This window comes from Staurois parvus, unplaced genomic scaffold (genome assembly GCF_062004578.1).
Source record: "Staurois parvus isolate SC_StPar_1 unplaced genomic scaffold, SC_StPar_1.0 ptg000882l, whole genome shotgun sequence".
Taxonomy (NCBI): domain Eukaryota; kingdom Metazoa; phylum Chordata; class Amphibia; order Anura; family Ranidae; genus Staurois; species Staurois parvus.
Genome location: NW_028318678.1, coordinates 85,571 through 113,129, shown reverse-complemented (window position 1 = coordinate 113,129; position 27,559 = coordinate 85,571). Strand labels below are relative to the sequence as shown.

The window sequence follows — 27,559 nt, the reverse complement described above, 5'->3', positions numbered from 1 at the left end:
GATTTTTTTTAGCAAAGACATGGAGCAGAATACATTTTGGCCTAAATTTATGATGAAATTTGATTTTTTTAATTTTTTTACTGGACATGTTTAATAGCAAAAAGTCCAAAATACAGTTTTTTTCTCAAAATTGTTCTTTTTTTTATACTGCAAAAACATAAAAAACGCACAGGAGATCAAACACTACCAAAAGACAGGTCTATTTGTGGAAAAAAAAGAGGATATAAATTTCATTTGGGTGCAGTGTTGCATGACCGCTCAGTTGTCAGTTAAAGTAACGTGGCGGCGTAACGCAAATAATGGCCTGGTCAGGAAGGGGGGTAAATTCTCAGGAGGGCAAGTGGTTAACAAGTGTTACATTAAGACAGCCCATTTAAATGAACATTTCATAACAATGACAAAATTAAACATTCACTATTTTTTGAAACACCGCGTGCCACAACGTATGGCGGAGCGTTACCATGCATTCATACGCATTCCTTTAATGCTTTGGGGTGTCATTGAAAATGAATTGAACCACAATGTGCTGACGCTTGATGCTTATGACACTTGCACAACACAACACAACACAACACAACACAACAGTGTGAATGGAACCTCGGACACCGATAAATAGGTCCATAACGGAACATGCACAGCCTGTTGCCCATAGCAACCATTCCTGTTTCCCAAAAGCAGGAGAATGAAAACGCATTAGTTGCTATGGGCAACAGTCCTGTTCTCCTAGCTCCAGTTTACCTTTCAGTCAGCTAGGGCGCATTTATACGTGTGGCAGTGCTTGCTGCCCCTAAGAAGAGCGATCTACGGTGGATTGTTTTTCAGACGCATTTGACAGGCAATGAAATATTACTTCCTCACCCCTTGCTTTAATCCTCCATGCTGACCCACCATGCCGAAACCACTTGCATTATACAAGCTTGCAGAGTGGCCCCATTCACTTGAATGAGTCATGTTAGGCGTTTTTGCTGAGCCCATGGCATGGGTACAGCCATGCACTGTAAGTGGGCGGTCATTGGGCGGTAAAACCTCGGCCATTCATGTGTGAATGAGCCCTTAGACACTGTGGTGGAATACACCAAACTAGCCTTAAAACAGTCCCATCCTCCCCTCCCAGGGACGGACTGACAACTCATGGGACCGCCGGGCAATAGGGGATTATGGGGCCCCTGTGTCCTTGCCCAAACTCAAAGCACACCCAAAAAAGCATATAAAAGGTACCAGGGGCATTTCATGGGGACCCCTACTGACCCCCGGCCCTCGGGCAGTGCCCGAGTGCTCGAATGGTCAGTCCGCCCCTGCCCCCTCCTAACACTTATGCCAACTAACCTGTGTAAGAAAGATGTGTATACCTACCTACCTTCAGGCCACTCTGGTCCAGTCATGTGATCGTGCTCCCCTGTGTCAATCTCTGCCGCTGCAGGGGAGAGGAGGGAGCACCGACAACAGACAGGTCGTTGTAGCCTATGGATGATTTCACCACTCCAGAGTTTGTGAGCCATTGTTTGGGTGCTTTCTCTTCTCCCCTGCAGCAGCACAGGCTGACACAGGGGAAATCACGTGACCGGACTGAAGTCACCTGAAAATAGGTAAGTATATACATCGCTCGTACACAGGTGAGCTAGGAGGTGATAGGAGGGGGGAGGAGACAGTTTTAGGCTCGGTTCTCACCTATGCAGTTTGCATTTGATCCGTTTCTGCAGTGCTTTTTGCGGTGTGTTTTTGCACATGCGTTTTTGACGTGTTTTGCGTTTTCTATTTTTAACTTGTTGCTGGGCAGGATAAAAATGCAAAACTCATCAAAAACATGTCAAAAACGCATAAAAAACTCAAAATGTGCTTTTCTGCAGTGTCTCCATTGAAGTCTATAGAACCAAAGCGCAATGTTTTGCGTTTAAAAAAGTCCCTGACCCTTTCCAAAAAACACACTGGGTGAAAATTTGGAGATGTGAGCATAGGAAATCATGTTAAACGGACTGCTGTGTGTTTCTGCAAAACGCAGCGGAAAATGCTTAGGTGTGAACCTAGTTAGTCTAGGTTCACATCTATGCAGGTTGCGGTTGATGCGTTTTTCTGGCGCGGTTTGCATTTTTGAAGACACCTTTTTTTTTGGGGGGGGGGGGGTGCTAATAGTAAATTATGACAGTTCTGTTCATGTAGTGTGACTTTGATGCAACTTTACACTCTCTGGAACTCAAGCAGCATCAAGGTCGCATCAAAGTAGCGCAGAAACATTTCTGTGTCCAAAGTCGCATGTTAGGGTGGTAAACATTGGGGTTAGGGGTCATTTTTAGGGTTAGCGTTAGTAAGTTAGTACTTACCCTAAATAAAAAGTTTGCGTAAATTGTTAGCATGTTAACATTAACTGAGGAGGTTAAGTCAGTATGAAGGGGGCACAGAGTAGCATGACAGCGACTTTTTCACAGGTTTGTGATTGTTAAAATTGTAAGTGATATTGTGTTCAATTACACAAGCATTTGATACTTATTGATGCTTAAGCAGTGAGCACAAATTGTCCAAATCATCCAATGTCATTATTGGGACCTGCGGATTAGTCTGGGGAGGGAATTTAAAAAAAAGTGTGTGTGTGTATATTATTATTATTATACAGTATTTATAAAGCGCCAATAGTTCGCTCAGCGCTGTACATTACAAAGGGGGACAGAACATGTGACAGAACAATACCAATACAATGCAAAACATGAGGGGATTGAGGGCCCTGCTCCTTGGAGCTTACAATCTAGGAGGGAGGGGATGGTGGCACAGGAGGAGATAGCTGTGGGGGATGGGGTGGTAGGAAGAGTGGAGGAGGTCGGCAAGTTAGCAGGGGGTGGGGTAGGCTTCCCTAAAGAGATGGGTTTTCAGGGTGCACCTAAAGGAGAGGAGAGTAGGTGATAATCTGATGGGTTGGGGCAGGGAGTTCCAGAGGATGGGTGACACCCTGGAGAAGTCCTGGAGGCGGGCATGGGAGGAGGAGACCAGGGAACTAGAGAGAAGGAGGTCTTGTGAGGAGCGGAGTGTGCGTGCTGGGCGGTACTTGGATATTAGGTCAGTGATGTAGTTCGGAGCAGTATGGTGGACGGCTTTGTACGTCAGTGTTAGGATTTTGAGTTTGATCCGTTGCGCAATCGGAAGCCAGTGGAGGGATTGGCAGAGGGGGGTGGCGGAGATGGAGCGATTGAAAAGGTGAATGAGTCTGGCAGCTGTATTCAGGATCGACTGAAGTGGGGATAGCCTGTGGTGAGGCAGGCCAGTGAGGAGGGAGTTGCAGTAGTCCAGTCGTGATATGATGAGGGAGTGGATGAGCTGTTTAGTGGTTTCTGGGGTTAGGAATGTGCGGATTTTGGCGATGTTGCGGAGGTGGAGTCTGCACGAGTTTGTTAAAGATTGGACTTGGGGCTGGAAGGATAGGTTGGAGTCCAGAATGACACCCAGTACTCTGGCCTGCAGGCGGGTATATATATATATATATATATATATATATATATATATATATATATATATATATATATATGAAAAATGTATGTGAACCCCTTGTGATTAACTGATTTCCTGCAGTAATTTGCCATAAAATGTGATCTGATCCTCATCTCAGTCACAACAGACAAACACAATAGCTAATAACACACAAGCAATGGACCTGGTTTTTCAATTTTTAAGGCTCAGTTAACATGGGTGGCTAGATGGCAGTAAAAACAAGTGGTTGATCTGTGTTTTTATATCCCCCCCGACCTCCCACCTACAAGCAGACATGGTGCCACTCTGGTGATTACACATTGCCGCATCCACAATGCTATACATTGCAGTGCAGCGATTTTAACATGACATGCTAGGTTTGACAGGTAGCACCACCCAGGGCTGCTGTTAGAAACCACAGGGCCCCATACAGCAAACCTGACAGGGCCCCCCCTCAAAAAAAAAACAGTTTACTATGCTTCAGTTATGATTGATCAGTACCAATCAGTTATTGTGTTCATTCAGAAAAGGAAGGGGCTGGTAAATGTGACATATTTAGAGGACCCTCCCCCAACTCTCCATTCTGAAGGATCCTATTGTGCACTTGCACCTGCAGGGGGAAATGTATGATGCACAGGGAGGGTGATAGGTGCACCAGGGGGGTAATTACTGGAACCGGTGCTCTGCATGGCTCCAGCTGCAGCAGCTAAAAGCCAGCAAGAGGGAGAGGAGAAGAAGCCAGTTTTCAGCTGCTGCAGAGGGAGCCATACAGGGGTTTGGTTCCAGTAATTGCCACCCCCCCCCACCCCCCCGCCATGCTGATCACCCTCCCTGCCCACATCCGATTGACCCAGCTGCATGGGCCCTCATGCTGGCCTGGGCCCCATACAGGAGGACTGGTGGTACCCCCTTATCCATAGCCCTGGCACCACCTGTCAAACGCTCCCCCATAAGTGAATGGGAGCATGGTACAACTGGGAGCCAAATGCTTGGCTCACAGTTGTGGCAAGGTCCTGCAATGCAAAATTGCTGTTAAGCAGTACAAAAAAAATCCAATAAAACAAGTTACCACAGGGTGGCAATATCTCCTCCTGAACCCCAACCAACCTCCTTTTGCCATCTTCTGAATAGCACAGGTCACTTTTCAGGGAGCAGGCGGTTAACAATACAGCTGGTGTGAAAGGAGCCTTGCACTACTGTTGCTGTGTTCTATAGCGCCCTCCTATGGAGCAGTCTGTAGAAGCATTGGAGGCCCAGGAGCTGATCATTTCACCTCCTGGGCTTAGTGCTGGGACCTGACAGTCATTGACAGCCAGGGGTCACAACACTAGTGCTGCGGGGGCCCATAGGAGACACAGAGACCAGTTTTAAAACAGGGCAGGACTCAAGTGGTTAAAGGCATCTGCAGGAAACAGCATGCAACCACAAGATGCCTTGACGCGTTTCACACTTCATTGGATGTGCGAAACTCAAAAAGCCACTCTATAAGTTTACAGACATTTTCTTGAATTTGTTCTACAATGGGTCCAAGACTGAGACCCTTGGCTGCTACCAGGGAGGAAACGTTCCAGATTTTTTTTTGGAGCTCACTCATCCAACATTCACAGACAGCTCGGTGCCATCTTGGCTTGCACGTTGACAGGCATTTTATCAGCTTGGCCAGTAAAAACAACATTGGCTGCCATTGTTATGATTGGATCAAAAATAAGAAGACTGTCATGTTATGGCAGGTTATGAGCCATCTCATCATGGCACTTCTTCCTCCGTTCTCTTACATTCCATTCAAATCCAGCCACCGCGATGCCACCTGCTGCTCCAGTACCCGCCAGTCCGATAAACAGCCCGGAGCCCTCGCTGCTGGCAAAGAGGGACGCGCCAATCTGACATGGTGTAAAAAAGACAGAGAGACAGTTATAAGCCCTCCTCATCCCAATTACAGATGATTATTTCAGTATAAACTGCTGAAATCAGGATTTCTTTCATCTTCCTCCCATCTGAAACGACGGGGGGATGTTTACACCAGGGAACCTACAAACGTACATGGTTTACTTGTGCTAAACGTAAAATATTTTGGAACATTGTTTATAAATATCATTTCAGATTTGCCTAGAAAAAAAGAAGCGATTGTTAATGATAAAAAAATTTTCATATTTTAAAAAAGGAAATAACCTTTTTTTTTAGAAAAAAAAAACCCATTGAATTAGGCTTTGAGAGTGCCTAATGCAGGCCATAGATGGGTCGAAAATCGGCCGTTTTAAAAAAAACCCAAAAAACGAAAAATCAGTTGTTTAATCGGCCGACGTTACCACCAACGGAAAAAACATCGGCCGATTTTTGTTCTGTCTACGGCTGGCATTTTTACTTCTGTCCCTTGCAGAGAGCTCCGCTATTATATTTTACATGAAAAAGCCTTGCAGTTGCAACAATGTATCCATTTGTATCCATTTCGGATACAGATGTTTTTATTTGGATACAAATAGATACATTGTTGCAACCGCAAGACTTTTCCTATAAAATATAATAGCGGACTGGAATTCTTCTTCTTCTTCTTTTTCTTCTTCTTCCTCTTCTTCTTCTTCTTCTTCTTCCTCTTCCTCTTCTTCTTCTTCTTCATCTTGCAGGTCACGGCTCATGCGCAGATTTTTTATCGATAAAACGATTGCCCGATTTGCCCATCATTGCCAGGAAAATCAGCCGATCATCAAAATCGGCCGTGAATTTTCCAACTTTACCAATAAAAAAGTGCCAAAACCACGAAAAACGGCCGACCAATTAACCCACTAATGTTGCGAAAATCGGACAATTTTTTTTCGGCCGGATAATCGGTCGATTTTCGACCCATCTATGGCCTGCATAAGTCAGTGATAACCAACACAGCAGATCAGGCAAACTACTCACACTCACAAATGAAAAATAAAGATCAAATGACGGATTACATTAAATTGTAAAAATAATATACTATATAAACACCTGTAATAGATAAATGATACTGTATATCCAAAATAATAATACTGGTCTATTTCACAAAAATTGGAATCCCTGGCTTCGACATAGTAAGCATTTTAAAGACTCAGGCACGCGGGCATACTGCATTCTACAACATAAAATGCAGGATATTGCTGACAGTAATATCCTGGGTTCACGTTGTCCAAACACTGTAAACATGTAACATTTGTGTAATGTTTATATTCATACATGCATACAGCCTATTGGTTGTTAGGACGCAGGTGGTCATTGCCGGTTAGTGTCTTTTGTTGCTAGAACACAGGTGGCTACTGCTGCTTAGCATTCTTGGTTGCTAGGATGCAGGCAGTCATTGCCATCTAGCATCCTTGGTTGCTAGGACGCAGGAGACTTCTGCTGCCCAGCATTCTTGGTAGCTAGGACGCAGGTGGCCACTGCTGCCTAGCATCCTTTGTTGCTAGGATGCAGGCAGCTCTTGCCACCTAGCATTTTTTGGTGCTAAGAAACAGGCCAAATTGCTACCTAGTGTCCTTTGTTGCTAGGACACAGGTGGCTCTTAAACTCCAACAGAGCACATTTGCCCTGTACATAAGTAAAGAGTAGCACAAACGTTTACATGCATACAACATAATTAAAATACAGTCTATACATTGGACTGTGGATGCAGATTTTCTATTTTATACAGCTGTGTGTAAAACTCTGTGTAAAATTTAATACAACTGCATTTAAACATATAAAAATAAAAGTACGCATTCAAGTCCTGAATCATTTCTTCCCTAAAATACAAGGTGGTATCTATAAAGTTATGAGACTTTCACGTTTGCTCTTGCTGTCCATAATGAAATAGCAGATGTGGTAATGTACATGGTTAGACTAGCACCAGCTGCACATCTCCCGATGTACACAGGATGATGTCTTCTGGCACACTGACTTATGAAGGTCTGTGTTCCCTGTGACTGTGTGTGCAGCCTTGTGCTGCCACCTGCTGGTGTGTTGCAAAACTAGTCTGAAAACTTTTTGATACCACCTCGTATACTTTTTTACATTTGTATGTTTCCATATTATTAACTAATATTCCCTCAGGAGATTACCTCCTTACAGCCTGACCCTTCTTCAACATTTAGTTGAAGGTTTATAACTTTATTGCTCATTATACTATAATATTTACATTGCATATAAATGTTTTCATAGATTATTTTAAAGTTTAATTAAAATAAATAAATAATAACAATATCTATATATATATATATATAATTATTATTATTGTTATTTATATATATATATATATATATATATATATTTAAAAAAAAGAAATTGATATGTAGAAAGGAGAGAGCGGGGTAAGGGGACACTTCTGTAACTTCAAGGACATGCTGAGAGTCACTCTGTAGGTCACCTCAACAAGTCAGATTGTGCGAACCATATTGGCTGCTGCAATTTGATTGGATAATCTATGACCTGTGAGCAGTAATCAGACTGGTGGTGTGGTTTCGTGGGCCCACTTTCCTGTCTGATTGCGTCTCTCAGGAACAGAAGCCTGGGTATCTGTGCCAAGAAGCTGAATAAGTTCAAAAGCCAAAAAGCTCCAACTAATCCATTTTACAAATCCCAGTGAATCCTTACAGCTGTAATCCCCGGAGCTAGACGTTTAACCCTTTCTTCACCTGCTTACTGCCTGCAGTTTATTATAGGCTAGCTAACGTTCCTGTGATCCACATTCAGAGGCTTGGCAGCACTGGAAACGATGGATTGAGTAAAGGTGCCTATAGACAAAAGAGGTCCTTAGAAGATCTGACCACTGAATAATTGTTCTTAAAGAGGATCTGGCCATAAACATGCATATTCATGTCAGACAATATGATAGAGTGCGAGGGGTCCTGGTTTAATCAGCATCTGGAGCAATCATACTCCTTGAGGATCAGCAGAATCAAGACCTGATGAAAGGGGACCCTTCTAACCACTGCAATGCGTTGGTTATTTTTTATGACATAAGAGTCTGTTTAAAGATTAAATTGCACTTTATACATTCAGCTTTTGGCACTTGGACACCCGTTCCCAACTTGAGCAAAGAGATGACCATCATCCATCACTCCTTGGACGGCTGTCTTAAGGAGAATTATTCCCTCTAAGACCTGACTGAGATCATCTACTACTTTATAAGATCAAGCACCCCACACCACACTGTTTCTTCCCAAATATATTTTTTGCTGTCCTTGGTACAGTTGAGAAAATTTCCCTTCAAATTCCTGTCCCGAAGACTCAACAGGAATCTAGAGGAACTCTCAAAAAGTGAAAGTAAATCCACTTTCAGAGATGTGTTCCCTGAACAGATGTTCCCATTGGAAGACTGGAAGTCAGTTTGACCCTCAAACCTAATTCCAGCAACCTAACTGCTAGTGTTGCTATGGTAAACAGGGTCAAGCTTACAAGTAGCTGGAGCAGACCCAAAATTTCCCACTTTTGGCTTTTTGTGATGGGACAAGCCTCTGCAAGCCACACATGAGCAGATGACATACTTACAGGCCACCAAGCCATATTGCGCCCCGCCAGGAAGTATCCATTCAGGGTGTTCCTGCTCACGCGACAAGAGGACTGGAAAAGAAGAAAGTGATTCAGAATATTGAACAGTAAATAGCATCTAGCCTCAAAATTAGTTTACCGCAGCACATCAAGCAACAATTGTGATTGGTTGCTAGATGCATTGGTTTACAGCACATCATTACCGCTCACTGATTAGTTGCTAAACATTACAGCACATCATTTCTGCTTGCTGATTGGTTGCTAGAGGTTACTGCACATCATTGCCGCTCACCCATTGGTTGCTGGGGCTGGGGGGGGGATAGAGTGTGATCATGGGAAATAGTGGTGGTGGTGGTGGTGGGGGGGGGGGGTAACTGGGATGAGTGGCAGTGCTAGGGGAGATGGGATGAGGAGCAGTGCTGGGGGGGATGGTGTGATTAGTGACAGTGCTGGGGGGGGGGGGGGTTGATCGAATCAGTGGCAGTGCTGGGGGCAGTGCTGGGGGGATGGCCCCAGTGGCATTGCTTGGGGGGGATGAGATGAGTGTCAGTGCTGGGGGAGGGGGGATGGGATGAAAGACAGTGCTGGTAGGGGGATGGGATCAGTGGCAATGCTTGGGGGGTTGGATCAGCGACACTCACTTGCTGTTATTTGTTAGTTAGTGTCCACTCAGTTCCCTCTGCCTTTATGAAAGGGGGGTGAGAGAGAGAGGGAATGAGAGAGAGAGAGAGGGGGGTGAAGAAAAGAGAGAAGGGGTGAGGGAGAGAGAGCTGAGAAGGGGATGAGAGAAAGGGGGGAATAGAGAAAGGGGGTGAGGGACAGAAGGGGGTGAGAAATACAGAAGGGGGAGAGAGAGGGGTGGGGGGTGAGAGAGGGGGATGATAACAGAGAGGGGGATGAAAGAGAGAGGGGGCCGAGAGAGAGCAGGGGGTGAGAAAGAGGGGGGGATGAGAGAGAGCGGGGGGTGATAAAGAGGGGGAATGAAAGAGACAGAAGGGGGTGAAAGGGAGAGAGAGAGGGGGGTGAGAGAGGGGTAAGGAGGAGAGAGAGGGGGGAGAAAGAAGAGGGTGAGAGAGAGGTGGTGAGAGAGAGAGAGAGAGAGAGGGGGAGGTGGTAAGAGATAGAGAGAGGGGGGAGGAGATGAGAGAGAGGAGGGGTGAGAGAGGTGGGGAGTGAGAAAGGGAGGTGAGAGAGAGGGGGTTGAGAGAGAGCGAGGGGGGTAGGGAATGGGGAGGTGAGAGAGGGACTGGCCCCACATTAAAGATGGCCCTGGTTGCCTCTGTTACACTGTTAGGCCCAAAGCACACTTGACATTTAGCCCTGGTGCATTGGGCTATGTATAGGGGAATGTACTGTATATGCTCACTGGATTTCGGGCAGTATCAACTGATCCCTTATAAAAAGGAGCAAATAAGTGAAGTTGCTAGTTAGGATTTGGATACACTTTAAGAGCATTCATTGGGCAGGAGAATGCCAGGAAACATCAGGACCTATTAACAAAATGAAACTAAATCAGAGAGGGACACATAATAAAAGGTAATCACAGCCACTTTGTGGTGTTCAATCTTAGATCAGGGTTTTAAATGAAGCAAAAGTCCGCTTGGATGGAACAATCTAAGTTTACTATGGCTGAGAAGAGACAAAAAAAAGAAGAAGGAACTGGTAACCTAATCCTATTTAATCACTGATTATTATACTGCCTGGCGTCTAGCCACCAAACGGAATGAGATTAGTATTTCTCAGCATTATATTCCCAGTCTCCTATTATATGAACATTTACCAAGTGCACCCTGATATGTACTTTATTAGCCTCTACATGTTTAGCTTTTTTCACTTAGGCTTTTAAAATCAACGACAATAACGAATAATTTTTTTGTTATAACATTTGTTATTTACTAAACTTTTAAAGCAGCCTTTCCCAATCAGGGGTTCCTCCAAAGGTAACCTGGGGTTCCTTGAGCAGTGGCAATTAGATCTTTGAACGGGTGGTGCCTCCATAGTTCTGGCATCAACGCAGAGCCAGCAGTAAGGGACCAGTGTTGCCTCTCCTTTTCTCTCTGACAAGTATGTAACCTGGATAGCTGTCTATGAGGGAGCATTCTTACCACCAATGTAGCTAAGAGTAATAGGTCAAAGAGAGCGCCAAATGGAAATTCATTGGAAATCCAAAGTTTTTATTGTCCAACTAGTTACAACAAGCATGACAAAGGACAGCCAACACATCTCAGGGGTCACACAATCCCCCTTTATTGGGGCCGCAGCCCTTGCTAATTTTTCTGCCAACGCCAGCACTGACTGTTGTCTATAACATCCTCCAACTTCAGCCCAGATGAAAGGGGATTGTGTGGCCCCTGAAACGCGGTGTCTTTTAGCTGTCTTTTGACCAGCTTGTTGTAACCAGTTAGACAATAAAGACTTTGGACTCCCAATGATTTTTTATTTGGTGCTCTCTTTGACCTCTGACACTTGGATTTGTCAGCTTGGGTGAATAACCTCTTCAGGGGGATCCCTGTTTTTGTGGTGAGCTGCCGAATACAATCCAATTGAACTCAAGTAATAACTTTGTCTACATTTTATAACCTGTGAAAATCTGTATCCAGCGCCCTTCTACCAATATCTCTTGCACCAATGTAGGTAGGCATTCTTTCCACTGAGAACCAACGTAAGGGGACATTCTTCCTCCGACTGACCACCTTTGTAGGGGAGACCTTCTTCCATTCACCATAAACTCTCATTCAACCCTGAATTTTATGTTGTGCATTTCCTGAAACGCTACAGGGCTCAGGATGAAGAATCTCATTGCTCTCAATGGGCTCATTCACACCCAATCATTGTATCATCTGTCATATGAAGCTTGAAAAAGTACATGAGCCCCTTTAGGGAAAAATTGCCCTTTTTCTATGGCCTCCATAGACTTTACTAGGAGCACCTAAAAAATGCTTGCAAATTGCATGTTTACGGATGTTTTGCCATTTAAAAGCACCTGCGTCAAAAAATGTGCAATTCTACTCCAGTACTACAAGACTTTAAATCTGGTTACACTCATGTTATGTGTAAATGGGGGCTATATTAAGCTGGCACCTCTCCTGCTGACCATTAATAGAATGGGCCATTTTTCCAATTTAAAAATGGACCTTCACCCTTCCCACGCACTTTATTTTACCCCTACCCCCCTTCTCTCTAACAATTGGACATTTATTTTTTTGGCAATACCTTTTTTGGTGAACCCTTCCCACACTTCCAGGATTTCTCACCTTCTTGCCTAGGTGAGAAAGACATCCTCAGTTGCCAGATCCTCCTAGATATTCATGTCTCACATCCCATGTGAGTGAGGGCGTGAGGATCTCTACAGTAGACATGTGCAGTTTGTTTCATTCAAAATCGATATTCGGACAAAATTTCCGTTATTTGGAGATTCGGATGTATCCGAATTCCGAATTACATTAGTAACAAATTTAAATGAATCTGAAGTAACGAAAACGAAATTCGGTCGAAATTTGAATCAATTCGAATTCAAAAACACATTTGAAAAAAATTCAAATTCAAAAACAAATTCAAATACAAATTTGAAAACCAATATGAATTTGAAAACAAGAATAGAATAAAATAGAACTGAAAATAAAGAACTAGAAAAGAATAGAATATAATAGAAAATAAAAAATAGAATAGAATAGAAAAGAATAGAGGAAAAAAGAACAGAATAGAAAATAAAAGAATAGAACATAATACAGTAGAAAATAGTAGAGTAAAAAAGAACAAAATAGATTAGAAAAGGAATAGTAAATAATAGAATCCATTAGAATAGAAAAGATTAGAATAGAAAATCAAAGAATAGAATAGAAAAGATTAGAATAGAGAATCAAAGAATAGAATAGAAAAGAAGAGAATCAATTAGAATAGAATAGAAAAGATTAGAATAGAAAATCAAAGAATAGAATAGAAAATAATAGAGTAACACAGAGCAAAATAGAACAGAACGTAAAAGAATAGAATGGAATCAATTAGAATAGAATAGCATAGAATAGAAAATCAAAGAATAGAATAGAAATGAATAGAAAATATTAGAACAGCGAATCAAATAATAGAATAATATAGAAAAACAATTGAATAGAATAAAATAGAAAGACTATAACTGCCTTCGGACATTTGAATTTTAAAAAGAATTAATTTGAATTCGAACAGAATACATTAGAATAGAATAGAAAATAATAGAAAAGAATTGTGAGCTGCACTATGATGATGTGATGGTGATGTGAGTAGTGATCAACAAAGGCACTGTGAAACTTTTGCTGAAATAGAAATTTCCAATATGGTCACGCAACTCTTCATATAGCCCATGTACCATCACAAACACATATGGATTATGGATTGTAACGTTAGAATTGTTTTCGGATCCGTTGCCATTATTTTCTAATCTGTTAGAATTATTTTCGAATCCGTTAGAAATTTTGAACTAGGTTGTATTCAAAGAAATGACACGAATTCTGAAAATTGAATTAAACGAATTTAACTAATCAAACAAAAGGAAATTAGTCAAATAACGAATTGAAACTGATTTTTTTTTTTCATTCTGCACATGTCTACTCTACAGTTCATATGCTGTGGCTTGTCATCAGGGGGCCGGCCGTCTCTTCCTGGTTCTTGCAGATGACGCCCTAAAGACATGCAGTGGCGCAGGCACATTATCAGGGAGGGGGTTGCAAGAACCTGGAAGTGACTGCTGGCTTTGTCAAACAGCAAGATGGCAGCACAGGACTGGTTGAGCAGCAGCAGAGCAGTGAATGTGAGCAGGAGCGGACTGACCATTTGGAAACTCGGGCACTGCCCGAGGGCCGGGGGTCAGTAGGGGGCCCCATGAGATGCCCCTGGTACCGTTTTCATAGGCTTTTTTGAGTTTGGGCAAGGACACAGGGGCCCCATGATCCCCTATTGCCCGGGGGCCCCATGAGTTGTCAGTCCGCCCCTGAATGTGAGTACGTTTTTGTGAAAAACCCAGTGAAAAGGGTACGGAAGGGGGGGGGGCATGGACAATTAATACTGTTACATTTTGTTTTTTATTTTTTGACAAGAGATATGGTTCATTCATGCATACAATATTGCAATAGGCAAATTATAGTTGATTATTTTTGTTGTAGTTGGGCCCATTGGACGGATGAGGTGTTGGTCTTGTTTAGCAATATCATCAGAGGTATTCGTGTGCAATTGATGAACCTTGGTGAGGAGATTGGGGTGTTAAGGGGTTTTTGGTGGAGAGGTAGGGGAGGATAGGATTGAAGGGAGGAAGGATGTAACTGGGTATTTGAGGAGATACCAGTCTTGGTATGGGGTGTGATTTCATCTCATGGGTTGGGTCTTCAGGGTTGTACTGAGCATTTTGGGTGATTCAGCCATCGGGTCCATTGGATATTGAATTTGTGATAGGAAGAAGTGTTAATTGCGGATAATTTTTCCATTTGACATTGAGTGTTAAGGTCTGTAATTAGTGAAGTGATTGAGGGGGTATTGTTTGTGTTCCATAATCTAGTGATATTAATTTTGGTGGCAAAGAGTATGTGGGTGATAATTGTTCGGGAGTGAGGAGGGAGTTTCTCGATTCCGATGTGTAGGAGTGCTAATAAGAGGTTCGGGGCTATTGAAATTTTGTTTATTTCGGATATTAATTGAAAAGTAGTATTCCAAAAGGATCGAAGTGACTTGCATGACCACAGAATACCGTTACATTTTAATTTCTTGTTCATTGCAGGAAATATTTTTTTTCGTAGAGGTGTGAAAAATAATCCGCTCTGGGTGTCGGGGTGTCAGATAGCCTGGAGATGCTCCATTTTTTTATTCTTTTATTTGTTAGTATATCTAATACTTACTGTTCATGCCAATGTTTCGTGAGCTGTAGATACAAACATTTATAGCAAGGGTTTCCTGAGACCTAGAAATGATTGCAAAGTTCCTCCAGGGTAAAAAGCTAAAGAAAAGCTGTCTTACACCCCGGTCACATCAAGCCCGACTTTGAAATCGTGCGACTTACAGTGAAGCTGCACGATTTTAAAGTCTGGGAGACATGCCGATTGGAGGTGTGATTTGCAAAGACATCTGACACAAATCGCACCAAAATTAGCACATGCACTACTTGGGAAATTGGTGCGGCTCAAGTTGGAACCACACCAATATGACCGCTGTAATTGCGGACAATGGGGAGCGACTTGGCATGCGATTTGCAATGGGGTGGGGGAGTGAGAGAGGGGGTAAGAGAAGGGTGAGGAGGAGAGAGAGGGGGGAGAGAAAAGAGGGTGAGAGAGAGAGAAGGGGTGAGAGATAGAGGGGGGAGGGAGAAGGTGAGAGTTAGAGAGGGAGGGAGAAGGTGAGAGATAGAGGGGGGGAGAAGGTGAGGGGGGGTGGTGGGAGAGGTGGTGAGTGACAAACCAGCTTGAACCGTTGATACAAGGCAGGATGGATCCATGCTTTCATGTTCTTTACGCCAAATTCTGACCCTACCATGTGAATGTCACAGCAACCAGTCTGCCACCTCTCCTCTGACATCAACAAGGTATTTTTATCCACACAAGTGCCACTCACTGGATATTTTCTCCTTTTCGGACCATTCTCTATACACCTTAGAGATGGTTGTGGGTGAAAATCCCTATAGATCAGCAGTTTTATAAATACTCAGACCAGCCCATCTGGCACCAACAACCATGCCATGCCACAATCAAGTCACTTAAATCCCCTTTCTTTCCCATTCTGATGCTCAGTTTGAACTTCAGCAAGTTGTCTTCACCAGGTCTAGATGTCTAAATGCATTGAGTTGTTGCCATGTGATTGGCTGCTTAGCAATTATTGTTACCAAACAATTGAACAGGTGGACCTAATAAAGTGGCCGGTGAGTGTATATATTTTGACAACTAGGAGTAGGACTGAGGCCAAAGATTAGAAGATCTCAGGATTGGGAAACAATGGAGACTTCTGTGGACACGTTCAACAAATGCATTTGACAGATGTTTTTGGAAGATGTAGTCTACTGGCTGGGTTGGATTCTTCAACCATAAAATGATAAATTCTCTGTCAATAACGAACACGCGGAGATAATCCCAACATAGGGCATGCGTACCAACGTTTTGTTGAAGGTAATGATTAAACACCATCTTAAAGCGTATGTAAACCCTAACAACGAACTTCTCATTAATAGATTACATGTTTTGTTTTAGGTTTAGACACACTAAAAAATTGTAGGCGGACACGATGGCTGGAATTATTTATCTCCTTCTAATAATGGCTGTCATCCTAATCCAGTGACTTCAATACCTTCAAACCTAGAATCAATATGCAGATCAGGAATATGGATTTCGCTACAACTTTGCTTGCTGCATGCTTGCTCTCGGTCACTGAGACACAGCTAGGCAACCAGCATTTTTAAAAAGAGATCAGTAGTGGTTCTATTTTGTACAACATGGGTTGCATGTTATGCGCATGATGTTAAAAGAACACTCTGCAATCAATGAACAATCAAATTCCATTTAAATATTAAAAAAAATAAAATAAAATTGTAAACTTTTGTCAAATTGTAACTTTTGTGTGCAGGACAAATAACATATATTAGGCTGGAATAGTTCAGGCATTGTGAATCATTCCATTTTCTAAAAAATGTTTTCTTACCCAAATCCCGACCGCCACGTTGAGCATGAAATAGGCCACGATGACGATGATGTCAGAGATGTTGAATTGTTGTAGATAATTTTGGGTTATGGTGGAGTTTCCTTCCATGGTTCTGGATCTGTTTCTTCCCTGTACTGACGGCAGAAGCACCACTATGCGGAGGGTCAGCGGCAGAAGTGCTGACTACGAGCAGCAGGTTGGGGTAATTGATCATTAATCTGGCTGTTGGTGTTGGAGGCATTCAGGCAGATATAAGTAACACAAAGTACAAACCTCCAAATTTATAGGCTGAGCCACAGCAGCATCTAAACAAACATGGTGTTATCTAGACCAGGTCCCACCTGTCAGGCCTCCTTCCCCCAATGCCCTTTGCTGTTCTGATTTTCTGCAGTGCCCAGTTTATGAAACCAAGTCTCAGAAATCTCCGATTCAAGCCACCATACCACTTGGCACAAGCCAAAGGTGCTTCATTTGAACCTATTCAGCTTCTGCTGTTGGGAGGCTAGTGACTGCCTGCATGTACACGTTCAGGTACATGGTCTTTCACACAGGGCTTCTACTTGGCGCATGCCTGTATGCCCAATCTTGAATGAATAAACTTCAACAGAAACCTGTTTTCAGGTCTCCTGTTTTCTCTCACTACCCAAACTCTTCTGCCACCCGGTTTGGACTCGGTCCTGTTTGTGGTCTGAGTCTACCTTTACCAATGCACATGGGGTACCTTTGTCCTAGAGCGCACCCATCCATGCCTGGGACCAGGCAGAAACCTTGGTCATGTGAAAAGTCTAATATTAAGGCAGTTCCCTGACTTGGAGATGAGCTTACATTTTGTGCATTATAAATACAGAGTTCCTCCGAAAACACGATGTCACTACTCATTTAACCTTTATTATTTGTTGCATTAGGATGGATGTGATGAGCCTTATGTATGCTGTTTACTCCTTCACTCTCCGTACTGTGGATCTGGTCCCGGTTGCTATGGGAGAAGTACTGCTCGGGAGGGAGCCAAATAGTGACCCCCCTCACTACCTGAGGACTTGCCACCTTACCAGGTACCACACTTATGATTGGTTCCTTAGTGACTTGAACTTGTGCTTGGTTACTCCTAGCAACTGTATTACTCTTCCTTTCTTGCTGAGTTAACCCCATCTTGTGTGGTGTAACTTCATGTAGTGTGGCTTCATAGTTACATAGTTAGCCTGGTTGAAAAAAAGACAAAAGTCCATCCAGTTCAATCACTAAAAAAAAAAGTTATAATCCTACACCCACAGTTGATCCAGAGGAAGGCAAAAAACCCAGCAAAGCATGAGGCAATTTGCTCCTGCAGGGGAAAAAAGTCCTTCCTGATCCCCTGAGAGGCAATCGGATATTCCCTGGATCAACGTTATATTCTGTGTATCTAGGAAAGAATCCAGGACTTTTTTAAAGCAATCCACTGAGCTGGCCAGAACCAACTCTTGAGGGAGTCTATTCCTCATTTTCACAGCTCTTACTGTGAAGAAACCTTTCCGTATTTCAAGATTACATCTTTTCCTCCAGATGTAAGGAGTGCCCCCTTGTCCTTTGTGATGACCTCAAGGTGAATAACTCTACACCGAGTTCACTATATGAACCACTGATGTATTTATACATGGAGATCATATCCCCCCTTATGTATTATACATGGAGATCATATCCCCCCTTATGTATTATACATGGAGATCATATCCCCCCTTATGTATTATACATGGAGATCATATCCCCCCTTATGTATTATACATGGTGATCATATCCCCCTTATGTATTATACATGGAGATCATATCCCCCTTATGTATTATACATGGTGATCATATCCTCCCTTATGTATTATACATGGTGATCATATCCCCCCTTATGTATTATACATGTTCATCATATCCCCCCTTATATATTATACATGGAGATCATATCCCCCCTTATGTATTATACATGGAGATCATATCCCCCCTTATGTATTATACGTGGAGATCATATCCCCCTTATGTATTATACGTGGAGATCATATCCCTCCTTATGTAATATACATGGAGATCATATCCCCCTTATGTATTATACAGGGAGATCATATCCCCCCTTATGTATTATACAGGGAGATCATATCCCCCCTTATGTATTATACATGGAGATCATATCCCCCCTTATGTATTATACATGGAGATCATACCCCCCCTTATGTATTATACATGGTGATCATATCCCCCTTATGTATTATACATGGAGATCATATCCCCCCTTATGTATTATACATGGAGATCATATCCCCCCTTATGTATTTATACATGGTGATCATATCCCCCCTTATGTATTATACATGGAGATCATACCCCCCTTATGTATTTATACATGGTGATCATATCCCCTCTTATGTATTTATACATGTTGATCATATCCCCCCTTATGTATTATACATGGAGATCATATCCCCCTTATGTATTATACATGGAGATCATATCCCCCTTATGTATTATACATGGAGATCATATCCCCCTTATGTATTATACATGGAGATCATATCCCCCTTATGTATTATACATGGAGATCATATCCCCCCTTATGTATTATACATGGGGATCATATCCCCCCTTATGTATTATACATGGAGATCATATCCCCCTTATGTATTATACATGGAGATCATATCCCCCCTTATGTATTATACATGGAGATCATATCCCCCTTATGTATTATACATGGAGATCATATCCCCCTTATGTATTATACATGGAGATCATATCCCCCTTATGTATTATACATGGTGATCATATCCCCCTTATGTATTATACATGGAGATCGTATCCCCCCTCTGTATTATACATGGAGATCGTATCCCCCCTTATGTATTATACATGGAGATCGTATCCCCCCTTATGTATTATATATGGAGATCATATCCTCCCTTATGTATTATACATGGTGATCATATCTCCCCTTATGTATTATACATGGAGATCATATCCCCCCTTATGTATTATACATGGAGATCATACCCCCCCCCCCTTATGTATTATACATGGTGATCATATCCCCCTTATGTATTATACATGGAGATCATATCCCCCTTATGTATTATACATGGAGATCATATCCCCCTTATGTATTATACATGGAGATCATATCCCCCCCTTATGTATTATACATGGAGATCATTTCCCCCCTTATGTATTATACATGGAGATCATACCCCCCCCCCCCTTATGTATTATACATGGTGATCATATCCCCCTTATGTATTATACATGGAGATCATATCCCCCTTATGTATTATACATGGAGATCATATCCCCCTTATGTATTATACATGGAGATCATATCCCCCTTATGTATTATACATGGAGATCATATCCCCCCCTTATGTATTATACATGGAGATCATTTCCCCCCTTATGTATTATACATGGTGATCATATCCCCCCTTAACCTCCTCTTCTCAAGAGAGAATAAATTCAGTCCCTCTAATCTTTCCTCATAGCTGATCTCCTCCATGCCTCTTATCAGTTTGGTTGCCCTTCTCTGTACTTTCTCCAGTTCCCCAATGTTCTTTTTGTGAATTGGTGCCCAAAACTGAACTGCATATTCCAGATGAGGTCTTACTAATGATTTGTACCGGGGGAAATTATATCTCTCTCTCTGGAGTCTATATCTCTTTTAATACAAGAGAGGATTTTTCTCGCTTTAGAAACCGTAGCTTGGCATTGCATGCTATTATTAAGCTTGTGATCTACCAGAACCCCCAGATCCTTCTCCACCATTGATTTCCCCAGTTATACCCCCCTAGTATGTATGATGCATGCATATTCTTAGCCCCCAAGTGCAGAACCTTACATTTATCAACATTAAACCTCATTTGCCACATAGTTGCCCAATTACACAGAGCATTGAGGTCGGCTTGTAAATTGAAGACATCCTGTAAGCACGTTATTCCACTGCACAGCTTGGTGTCATCTGCAAAGAATGAGATTGTATTTTTAATCCCAGACCCTATATCGTTTATAAATATATTAAAAAGTAAGGGTCCCAACGCTGAAACCTGGGGTACACCACTGATGACCCCAGACCTTTCAGAATATGAATCATTAACCACTAGTCTCTGAATACCATCTTTTAGCCAGTTTTCTATCCATTTACATACAGATTTTTCCAAGCCTGTAGACTTTACCTTACACATTACCCGTGTGTGGGGAACTGTGTCAAACGCCTTTGCAAAATCCAAGTATTCATACCCCGTATGTGCTTTACAGACCCTGGTTCTTTTGGATACGCCAGAATCAACATGCACCTCTTTGAATAATTTCAGACCAAGCTCAAAACAGTGAATGCGACTATCCTCATGAAACTTCAACATACCAGCAATCTCCAAACCCTAACTCTAAATATATTTGTATGGCTGCCCATGCATACCTCTATGATGTGATAGTCCATGTAGGCAAAGTCCATTGCTGTTATTCCTCCAGAACCCTCGGTATTTGTAGCGGCTGTGAGACACAGCAGCCCCTCTTCCAAATCGAGTCTCGGAGGGAAAATCAGCGCTCCAGGACCTCAGCCTTCCCCCTTTTTACAGTACAGGTGGGCTGGCTGAGAGCCGAAAGCCCAAGAACACAGAATATGTGCTTAGCCCCTTCTCCCCTTAGCCTAGGTTAGCCGCTAACTCACTAAAGCAGTGTTACAACCTGCACACACGTTCTCCTGACCATTATCCTGCTGGCTTTTCGTGGACCTCATTGCCCTATCCTTACTAATCGTAGCATTTATTGTGATTTTTTTTTCTTGTATTGCAACCTGTATTCCTGCATTCTTTTCACTACATTCTAAAGGAGCCAAATACAGTACATACTGTATAACAGATACTTGTGCCACTCCAACACCCTTGCAATGCCTCTCCGGCTATCCAGGGATGCCCAGGATGGAAGTAAAAGAGAGGCCACCCTCATCATATGGGACTTCCTCAAATACTTGGCATCAGCATGTTAATACATTGGAACTAGCATACAGTGCCAGTGAGGGAGGATCAGCATTCACTAAGTCATGAGTGGGCCGTGCTCCTGGAGGGATCTCACATCCAAACTAACATCCCACTTCCAAAGTCACATTAAGCAATCCAACAGGTGTTACATCTGCTTTAGCAATGGAAAAGGGTACTGTGAGCACAGCTGTCAATGAGAGTTTGGGATCATATAGTCCTGTTCTTGCCAGTAAAGGCAGAAATGTTTTGGTTACATTGCTTCAGTTCAGCCCCCCGATATGGGGAACATTTGAGGCACAGAGGAAGTCTGCACAAAGAGGTAGAAATCACTGGAATAGGTGTCCTCAGCCTATTTCAACCATGGATTCATGGAGTCCTAGGGTTCCTGGGTCAAAGAGCAACTTCTTCTTCTCAGACAAGTTCACACTGACTCCAATGATTTTTTATCTATCTGTAAGGGAGGAGTATTCTCACTGACCACAAAAGTAAGGAGCATTCTTCCCACTGACCTTTACACTAATATACAGTGATTTTGTAGGCAGGTGCAGTCTGTATACTACACAACAATTGACGCTGGACCTCAGCAGCAATGCAGAGACGAGAGGAAGTGGAGAGAAACTTGGTTTCTTTATGACTTCATCAGTCACTAGGGAGAGCAATCTGGTTGGACGCTCTTGTTGCATGTGACCCTGGCATCAGGAACGGGCTGACAACTCATGGGGCCCCTGTGTCCTTGCCCAAACTCAAAAAAGCCTATGAAAAAGGTACCAGGGGCATCTCATGGGGCCCCCTACTGACCCCGGGCACTCGAGCAGCGCCCGAGTTTCCAAATGGTCAGTCCGCCCCTGCCTGGCATCCATCTTTGGTCAGGCAGAGTCTATGTAAGACTCTGACCCTGGGGTTTGGTGTGCTTTATGCTAGTGGCTACTGTAGGGACAGGTTCCCCATCTGTCAGGGATAGTACTAGCGATAGGGAAAGGTTCAGGTGGAGCAGTGTTTCTCAACTCCAGTCCTCATGGACCCCCAACAGGTCATGGGTTGGACTGGCCAGGCCGCACTTCACTCCCCATGGCAGATGCTGTTGGCAACACTGTCTACTTACCGCTGCCTCCACACTGCACTGTTGTAAGTGATTGTAAGTGGGTGAGACTCCCCACCGGGCCTGGTTGTATCATTGAACTACTTTCATAATACATTGCTTCTTGCCAATCGGGACTTTGTGTGCTTACTGCCCGCCACACCATGCTGCACATTTCCAACAAGCTGGAGACTATAGTCATTATTAGCAGGGGTTCCCTGAGATCAGAAAATCCTTTCAAGGGTTCCTCCATGTAAACAATGTAGAGAAAGGGTGGGCATCCGCAGTGGAAGGTTTCCCTTTAGTTACGGTTCTGGTGACAATTGTAGAACGTTGTATTTCTCACCTTCGACATTAAATGCAGATAGCTATAATTTTCGACAAACTAAATAATTCCAGAGCTTTTTAGAAGAGGAATGTGTCACAGCGAGGTGCGTGAAATTAAACAGTAACCAAAACAACTCCGATGACAGTTAACAGATCATCCATGCATACTATTAGCAGCCAAAACTCAGCTAAGGCCCTTATTGCTCTGAATTTATTTATATTCCTATTTATATTTATATATATTCAAATATTTCTTGCACTGTTGTTAAATCAATTCAGATCTGGGCAGGTCCTCAATTTCAATGCCCCAGAAATACAGGAGTCCTCTAATATCCAATGGTACCAAAACCTGGATCTGTAGTGGTAGATGTTGATATAGTCAAACAATTACTGAAGGTCTCCATTTCTAGAGTATCTCTAAATAGAAATTACAATGTAGTCTTATGTAAAGAGTAACTCTATTCTGACCCGTCTCTGTCCCATCTTCTTTTGGTGCTTGCTAAAAACTGTGCTGCTATTTAATTTTTTTCCCCACCCCTCCACTGTGTGCCCCTGAATTTTCATTGACTGGAGTTGCAGCAGGCACACTTTCTGTCTGTTGACACCCAGTCTCCTACGAGGCCCACTGAGCATCATGCATATGATCCCTATGACTACAGAGGATGTCAATCACAGCTGCACTTTAATGCCCCCCCAGTCTTAGTCCGTAGGGTTCAATATTGAGTTGGCCCCGCCCTTTGCAGCTATAACAGCTTCAACTCTTCTGGGAAGGCCGTCCATAAGGATTAGGTGTGTGTCTATGGGAAGGTTGGACCATTCTTCCAGAAGCACATTTGGGAGGTCAGGCACTGATGTCGGACAAGAAGGCCTGGCTTGCAGTCTTCACTCTAATTCATCCCAAAGGAACAGGAAGGGGCCATCCCCAAACTGTTTCCACAAAGTTGGGAGCATGAAATTGTCCAAAATGTCTTGGTATGCTGATGCCTTAAAAGTTCCCTTCACCGGAACTAGGGGGCCAAGCCCAACCCCTAAAAAACAACCCCACACCATAATCCCCCCTCCACCAAACGTTACACTTGGCACAATGCAGTCAGGCAAGTACTGATCTACTGGCAACTGCCAAACCCAGACACGTCCATCGGATTGCCAGACAGAGAAGCATGATTGGTCACTCCAGAGAACACGTCTCCACTGCTCTAGAGTCCAGTGGCAGCGTGCGTTACACCACGGCATCCGACACTTTGCATTGCACTTGGTGATGTAAGGCTTGGATGCAGCTGCTCGGCCATGGAAACCCATTCCATGAAGCTCTGTACGCACTGTTCATGTGCTAATCTGAAGGCCACATGAAGTTTGGAGGTCTTTAGCAACTGACTCTGCAGACAGTTGGCGACTTCTGCACATTGCACTTCAGCATGCATTGAACCCACTCTGTCATTTTACGTGACCTACCACTTCATATCTGAGTTGCTTCTACTTTGTTATAATCCCACTAACAGTGGAGCGTGGAATATTTAGTAGCCAGGAAATGACACGGATGGACTTATTGCACAGGTGACAACCTATCACGGGACCACGCTTGAATTCACTGAGCTACTGAGTGCGACCCATTCTTTCACAAATGTTTGTAGAAGCAGTCTGCATGCTTAGGTGCTTGATTTAATATAACTGTGGCCATGGAGCGATGCAGAGTAAATAGAGGTGCAAGAATGGTGTCCACAGTGGACAGAGGTGCAAACAGAGGGTACAGAGTAAAGAGAGGTGCAAGAAGGGTGTGTAGAGAGGGGTCCAAACAGGATATCCAGGGTAGAAGGAGGTGCAGGCAGAGGGTGCAGTGTAAAGAGAGGTGCATGAAAGGTGCCCAGAATGCTGGAGAGTCCAGACCTCAATCCCATAGAGCATCTGTGGGGAGCAGTTAGGAAAAGGAACCCTTCCAATCTGACAGACCTGGAGCAGTTGGCGAAAGAAGAGTGGTCCAAAATTCCAGTAGAGATGTGTAAGAAACTCATTGATGGTTACAGGAAGCCATTGATTTCAGTTATTTTCTTTTCAAGGGGTGTGCCAATAATTTTGTCCAGTCTATTTTTGGGGTTTTGCATGGAATGTGTCAGATTTGGCTTTTTGTTTCCCGACTTTTTTGTGGCATACCAATACAAACAAAAGAAATAAAGATGAGAATGCCTAAATGTTTGTAATTGCAACAATTTTCTGGGCGAAGTGGTGCATTATCTGACAGAAATGCAGGGGTGCCTATATTTTTGGCCATGACTATACATTTTAAATGGAACCTGTAATGAAATATTGAGGTTGGCGCTGCAAAACCACCAAAAATGCTAGTTCCCTGGCTCTGTCCGGCTTCAACACTTTTAGACAACTACATGGAACAAGCATGAAGATCAGGAAAATCAAAGTGTAGTCATAACACCTAATCTGTATACTTGGCACAGTTGCTGACTTAGAAAATATAGAAGACTAATCTGAAAATTATTATAAATGGCCCGTATATTGGGGTGTAGTCAATGCAGCTGTATAGGTAAACTGTGCATACTTACCCTAGGTTTACATCTGTGCGGGTGGTGCCGCTGCGGATCTGCATGAAAGTCCAAGCAGTCTCACCACCCGCACAGACAAATGCAGACCCGCGGGCAGGTGCCATTAGTTCTAATAGGCCGCCCGCACTGGAAAACTCAACCATACTGGGAACCAAGGTTCCAGTGCAGGCTGCGTTTTCCAAAGAAGTGCAGGGACTTCTTTCAATGCGTGTCACGGGGCACGGGAGTCCATTCAAATGAATGGGCTCTCATGCAAAACGCAGCCCGCGTGGCCACATAGATGTGAACCGGGGGTTGGTTACGTGGAGTGTTGGCCTATACCAGCAATGGGCAAACTACGGCCCGTGGGCCGTATACGGCCCTGCGGACCTTTTAATCCGGCCCGTGGAGCGTGATACTGTCAGGATGGCTGTCAGGATGTGTGTAGGCGGGGCAGCGTGATGAACGTGAGGGGAGCTAGGCTTCCCTCACAGTCCGCCCTGACCGGAACGGCGCGGGAACACGGCGAAAGGAATGCGTGGAGCAAAGGAAAGTGAATTGACACAGGGGGGACTTGGCTTACTACTTGGGGGGGAATAGTACTATGGGGGATGAATTACTATGGGGGATGAAATACTATATGAGGGATGAATTAATATAGGGGATGAATTACTATATGGGGGATGAATTACTATAGGGGGGATGAATTACTATATGGGGGATGAATTACTATATGGGGGATTAATTACTATGCTTACTATGGGGGAATATTACTATACTTACTATGGATGACACATACACATCATTCATCTACTCTTGGTCCGGCCCCCGGGTCCAATATATGAACCCATTGCGGCCCTCAAGTCAAAAAGTTTGCCCACCCCTGGCCTATACACACCGTGTATTTTCACGCCCTTTCCCAGAATAATAACTTTACACTCTCTTTTATTGTTTACTTTGACATGTTTATTGTAAACGTATGTACAAGGCAATTATTTTGTTACATTTTCAAGATACAGCTGTATGTCTTCTACCTGCCAATTATGATTTGTAAATGAAAATATGGAAAACATTGTATCAGCATGAAAGCCAGGAAGCTTGCACTTTCAGGAGAGCTCAGCAACGGTAGACTCCATACATCCTCTGTATTTCTTCTATAGAAAGAAAAAAAAAAATTGCTTCTGTGCCAGGAACATGCCAATATGGGTGCTGGCAATCCACTTAAGGGAATTGACAGAATTTGCTGACAAAACCACAAACACAGAAGAGATAAGCGCGTCTTACGTTGCTGAGACAGTCACCTCTAATGAGGCACGGTGACATTAGATCATGCATCCGCTGAATGCTACAAATTGGTGTAATGGAGCAGAGGTCAGGAAAACAGACGGAGCTGTGCACTCAGCACAAAGGGCGGACATCTGTGCACTGACCCCTCCATCCACAAGTACACACACCTGGGCCTTCTGTCCAGCTGGATTTACTTTATGAATGGTATTACTTCTCATAATGCACCTATAGTGCCTCCCAGGACCGAAAATACACCAATATGACCACCCCTCTAAATGATTGCGTTTCCAGTGAAAGGTAACTTTAACCACTTGCCCTCCTGAGAATTTACCCCCCTCCCTTCCTGACCAGGCCATTTTTTGCGTTATGGCGCTGCGTTATTTTACTGACAATTGTGCAGTCATGCAACGCTGCACCGAAATTAAAATTACATCCTTTTTTTCCCCCAACAAATAAAGATTTCTTTCCGTGGTATGTGATCGCCTGTGCGGTTTTTATTTTTTGAGCTATTAAAAAAAAGACTGACAATTTTGAGAAAAAAAAACGATATTTTAGACTTTGTGCAATTAAACACGTCCAGTAAAAAAATCAAATTTAATCGTAAATTTAGGTCAAAATGTATTCTGCTACATGTCTTTGCTAAAAAAAAAAATCCCAATACATCTAAATGAATTGGTTTGCGTGAAAGTTATAACATTTACAAATGTCGGTATATGTACTGGGATTTTTTATTTTTTTACTAGTAATGGCGGTGATCAGCGACTTATAGAGGG

General features: G+C 43.2%; 1 protein-coding gene across 1 annotated transcript in view; it reads right to left on the bottom strand.

Annotated features, from left to right (window-relative positions):
- SLC5A10 (solute carrier family 5 member 10) overlaps positions 1-16,692 on the bottom strand; it is a 246,853-nt gene extending 230,161 nt beyond the window's left edge. The window contains exons 1-3 of the mRNA XM_089656012.1: positions 16,585-16,692; positions 8,938-9,009; positions 5,229-5,333 (exon numbers count right to left, since the gene is read on the bottom strand). Of these exons, the coding sequence (XP_089512138.1) occupies positions 5,229-5,333; positions 8,938-9,009; positions 16,585-16,692 (285 nt within the window). The remainder of the gene's footprint in view (positions 1-5,228; positions 5,334-8,937; positions 9,010-16,584) is intronic.
- Positions 16,693-27,559: the final 10,867 nt, after the last annotated feature.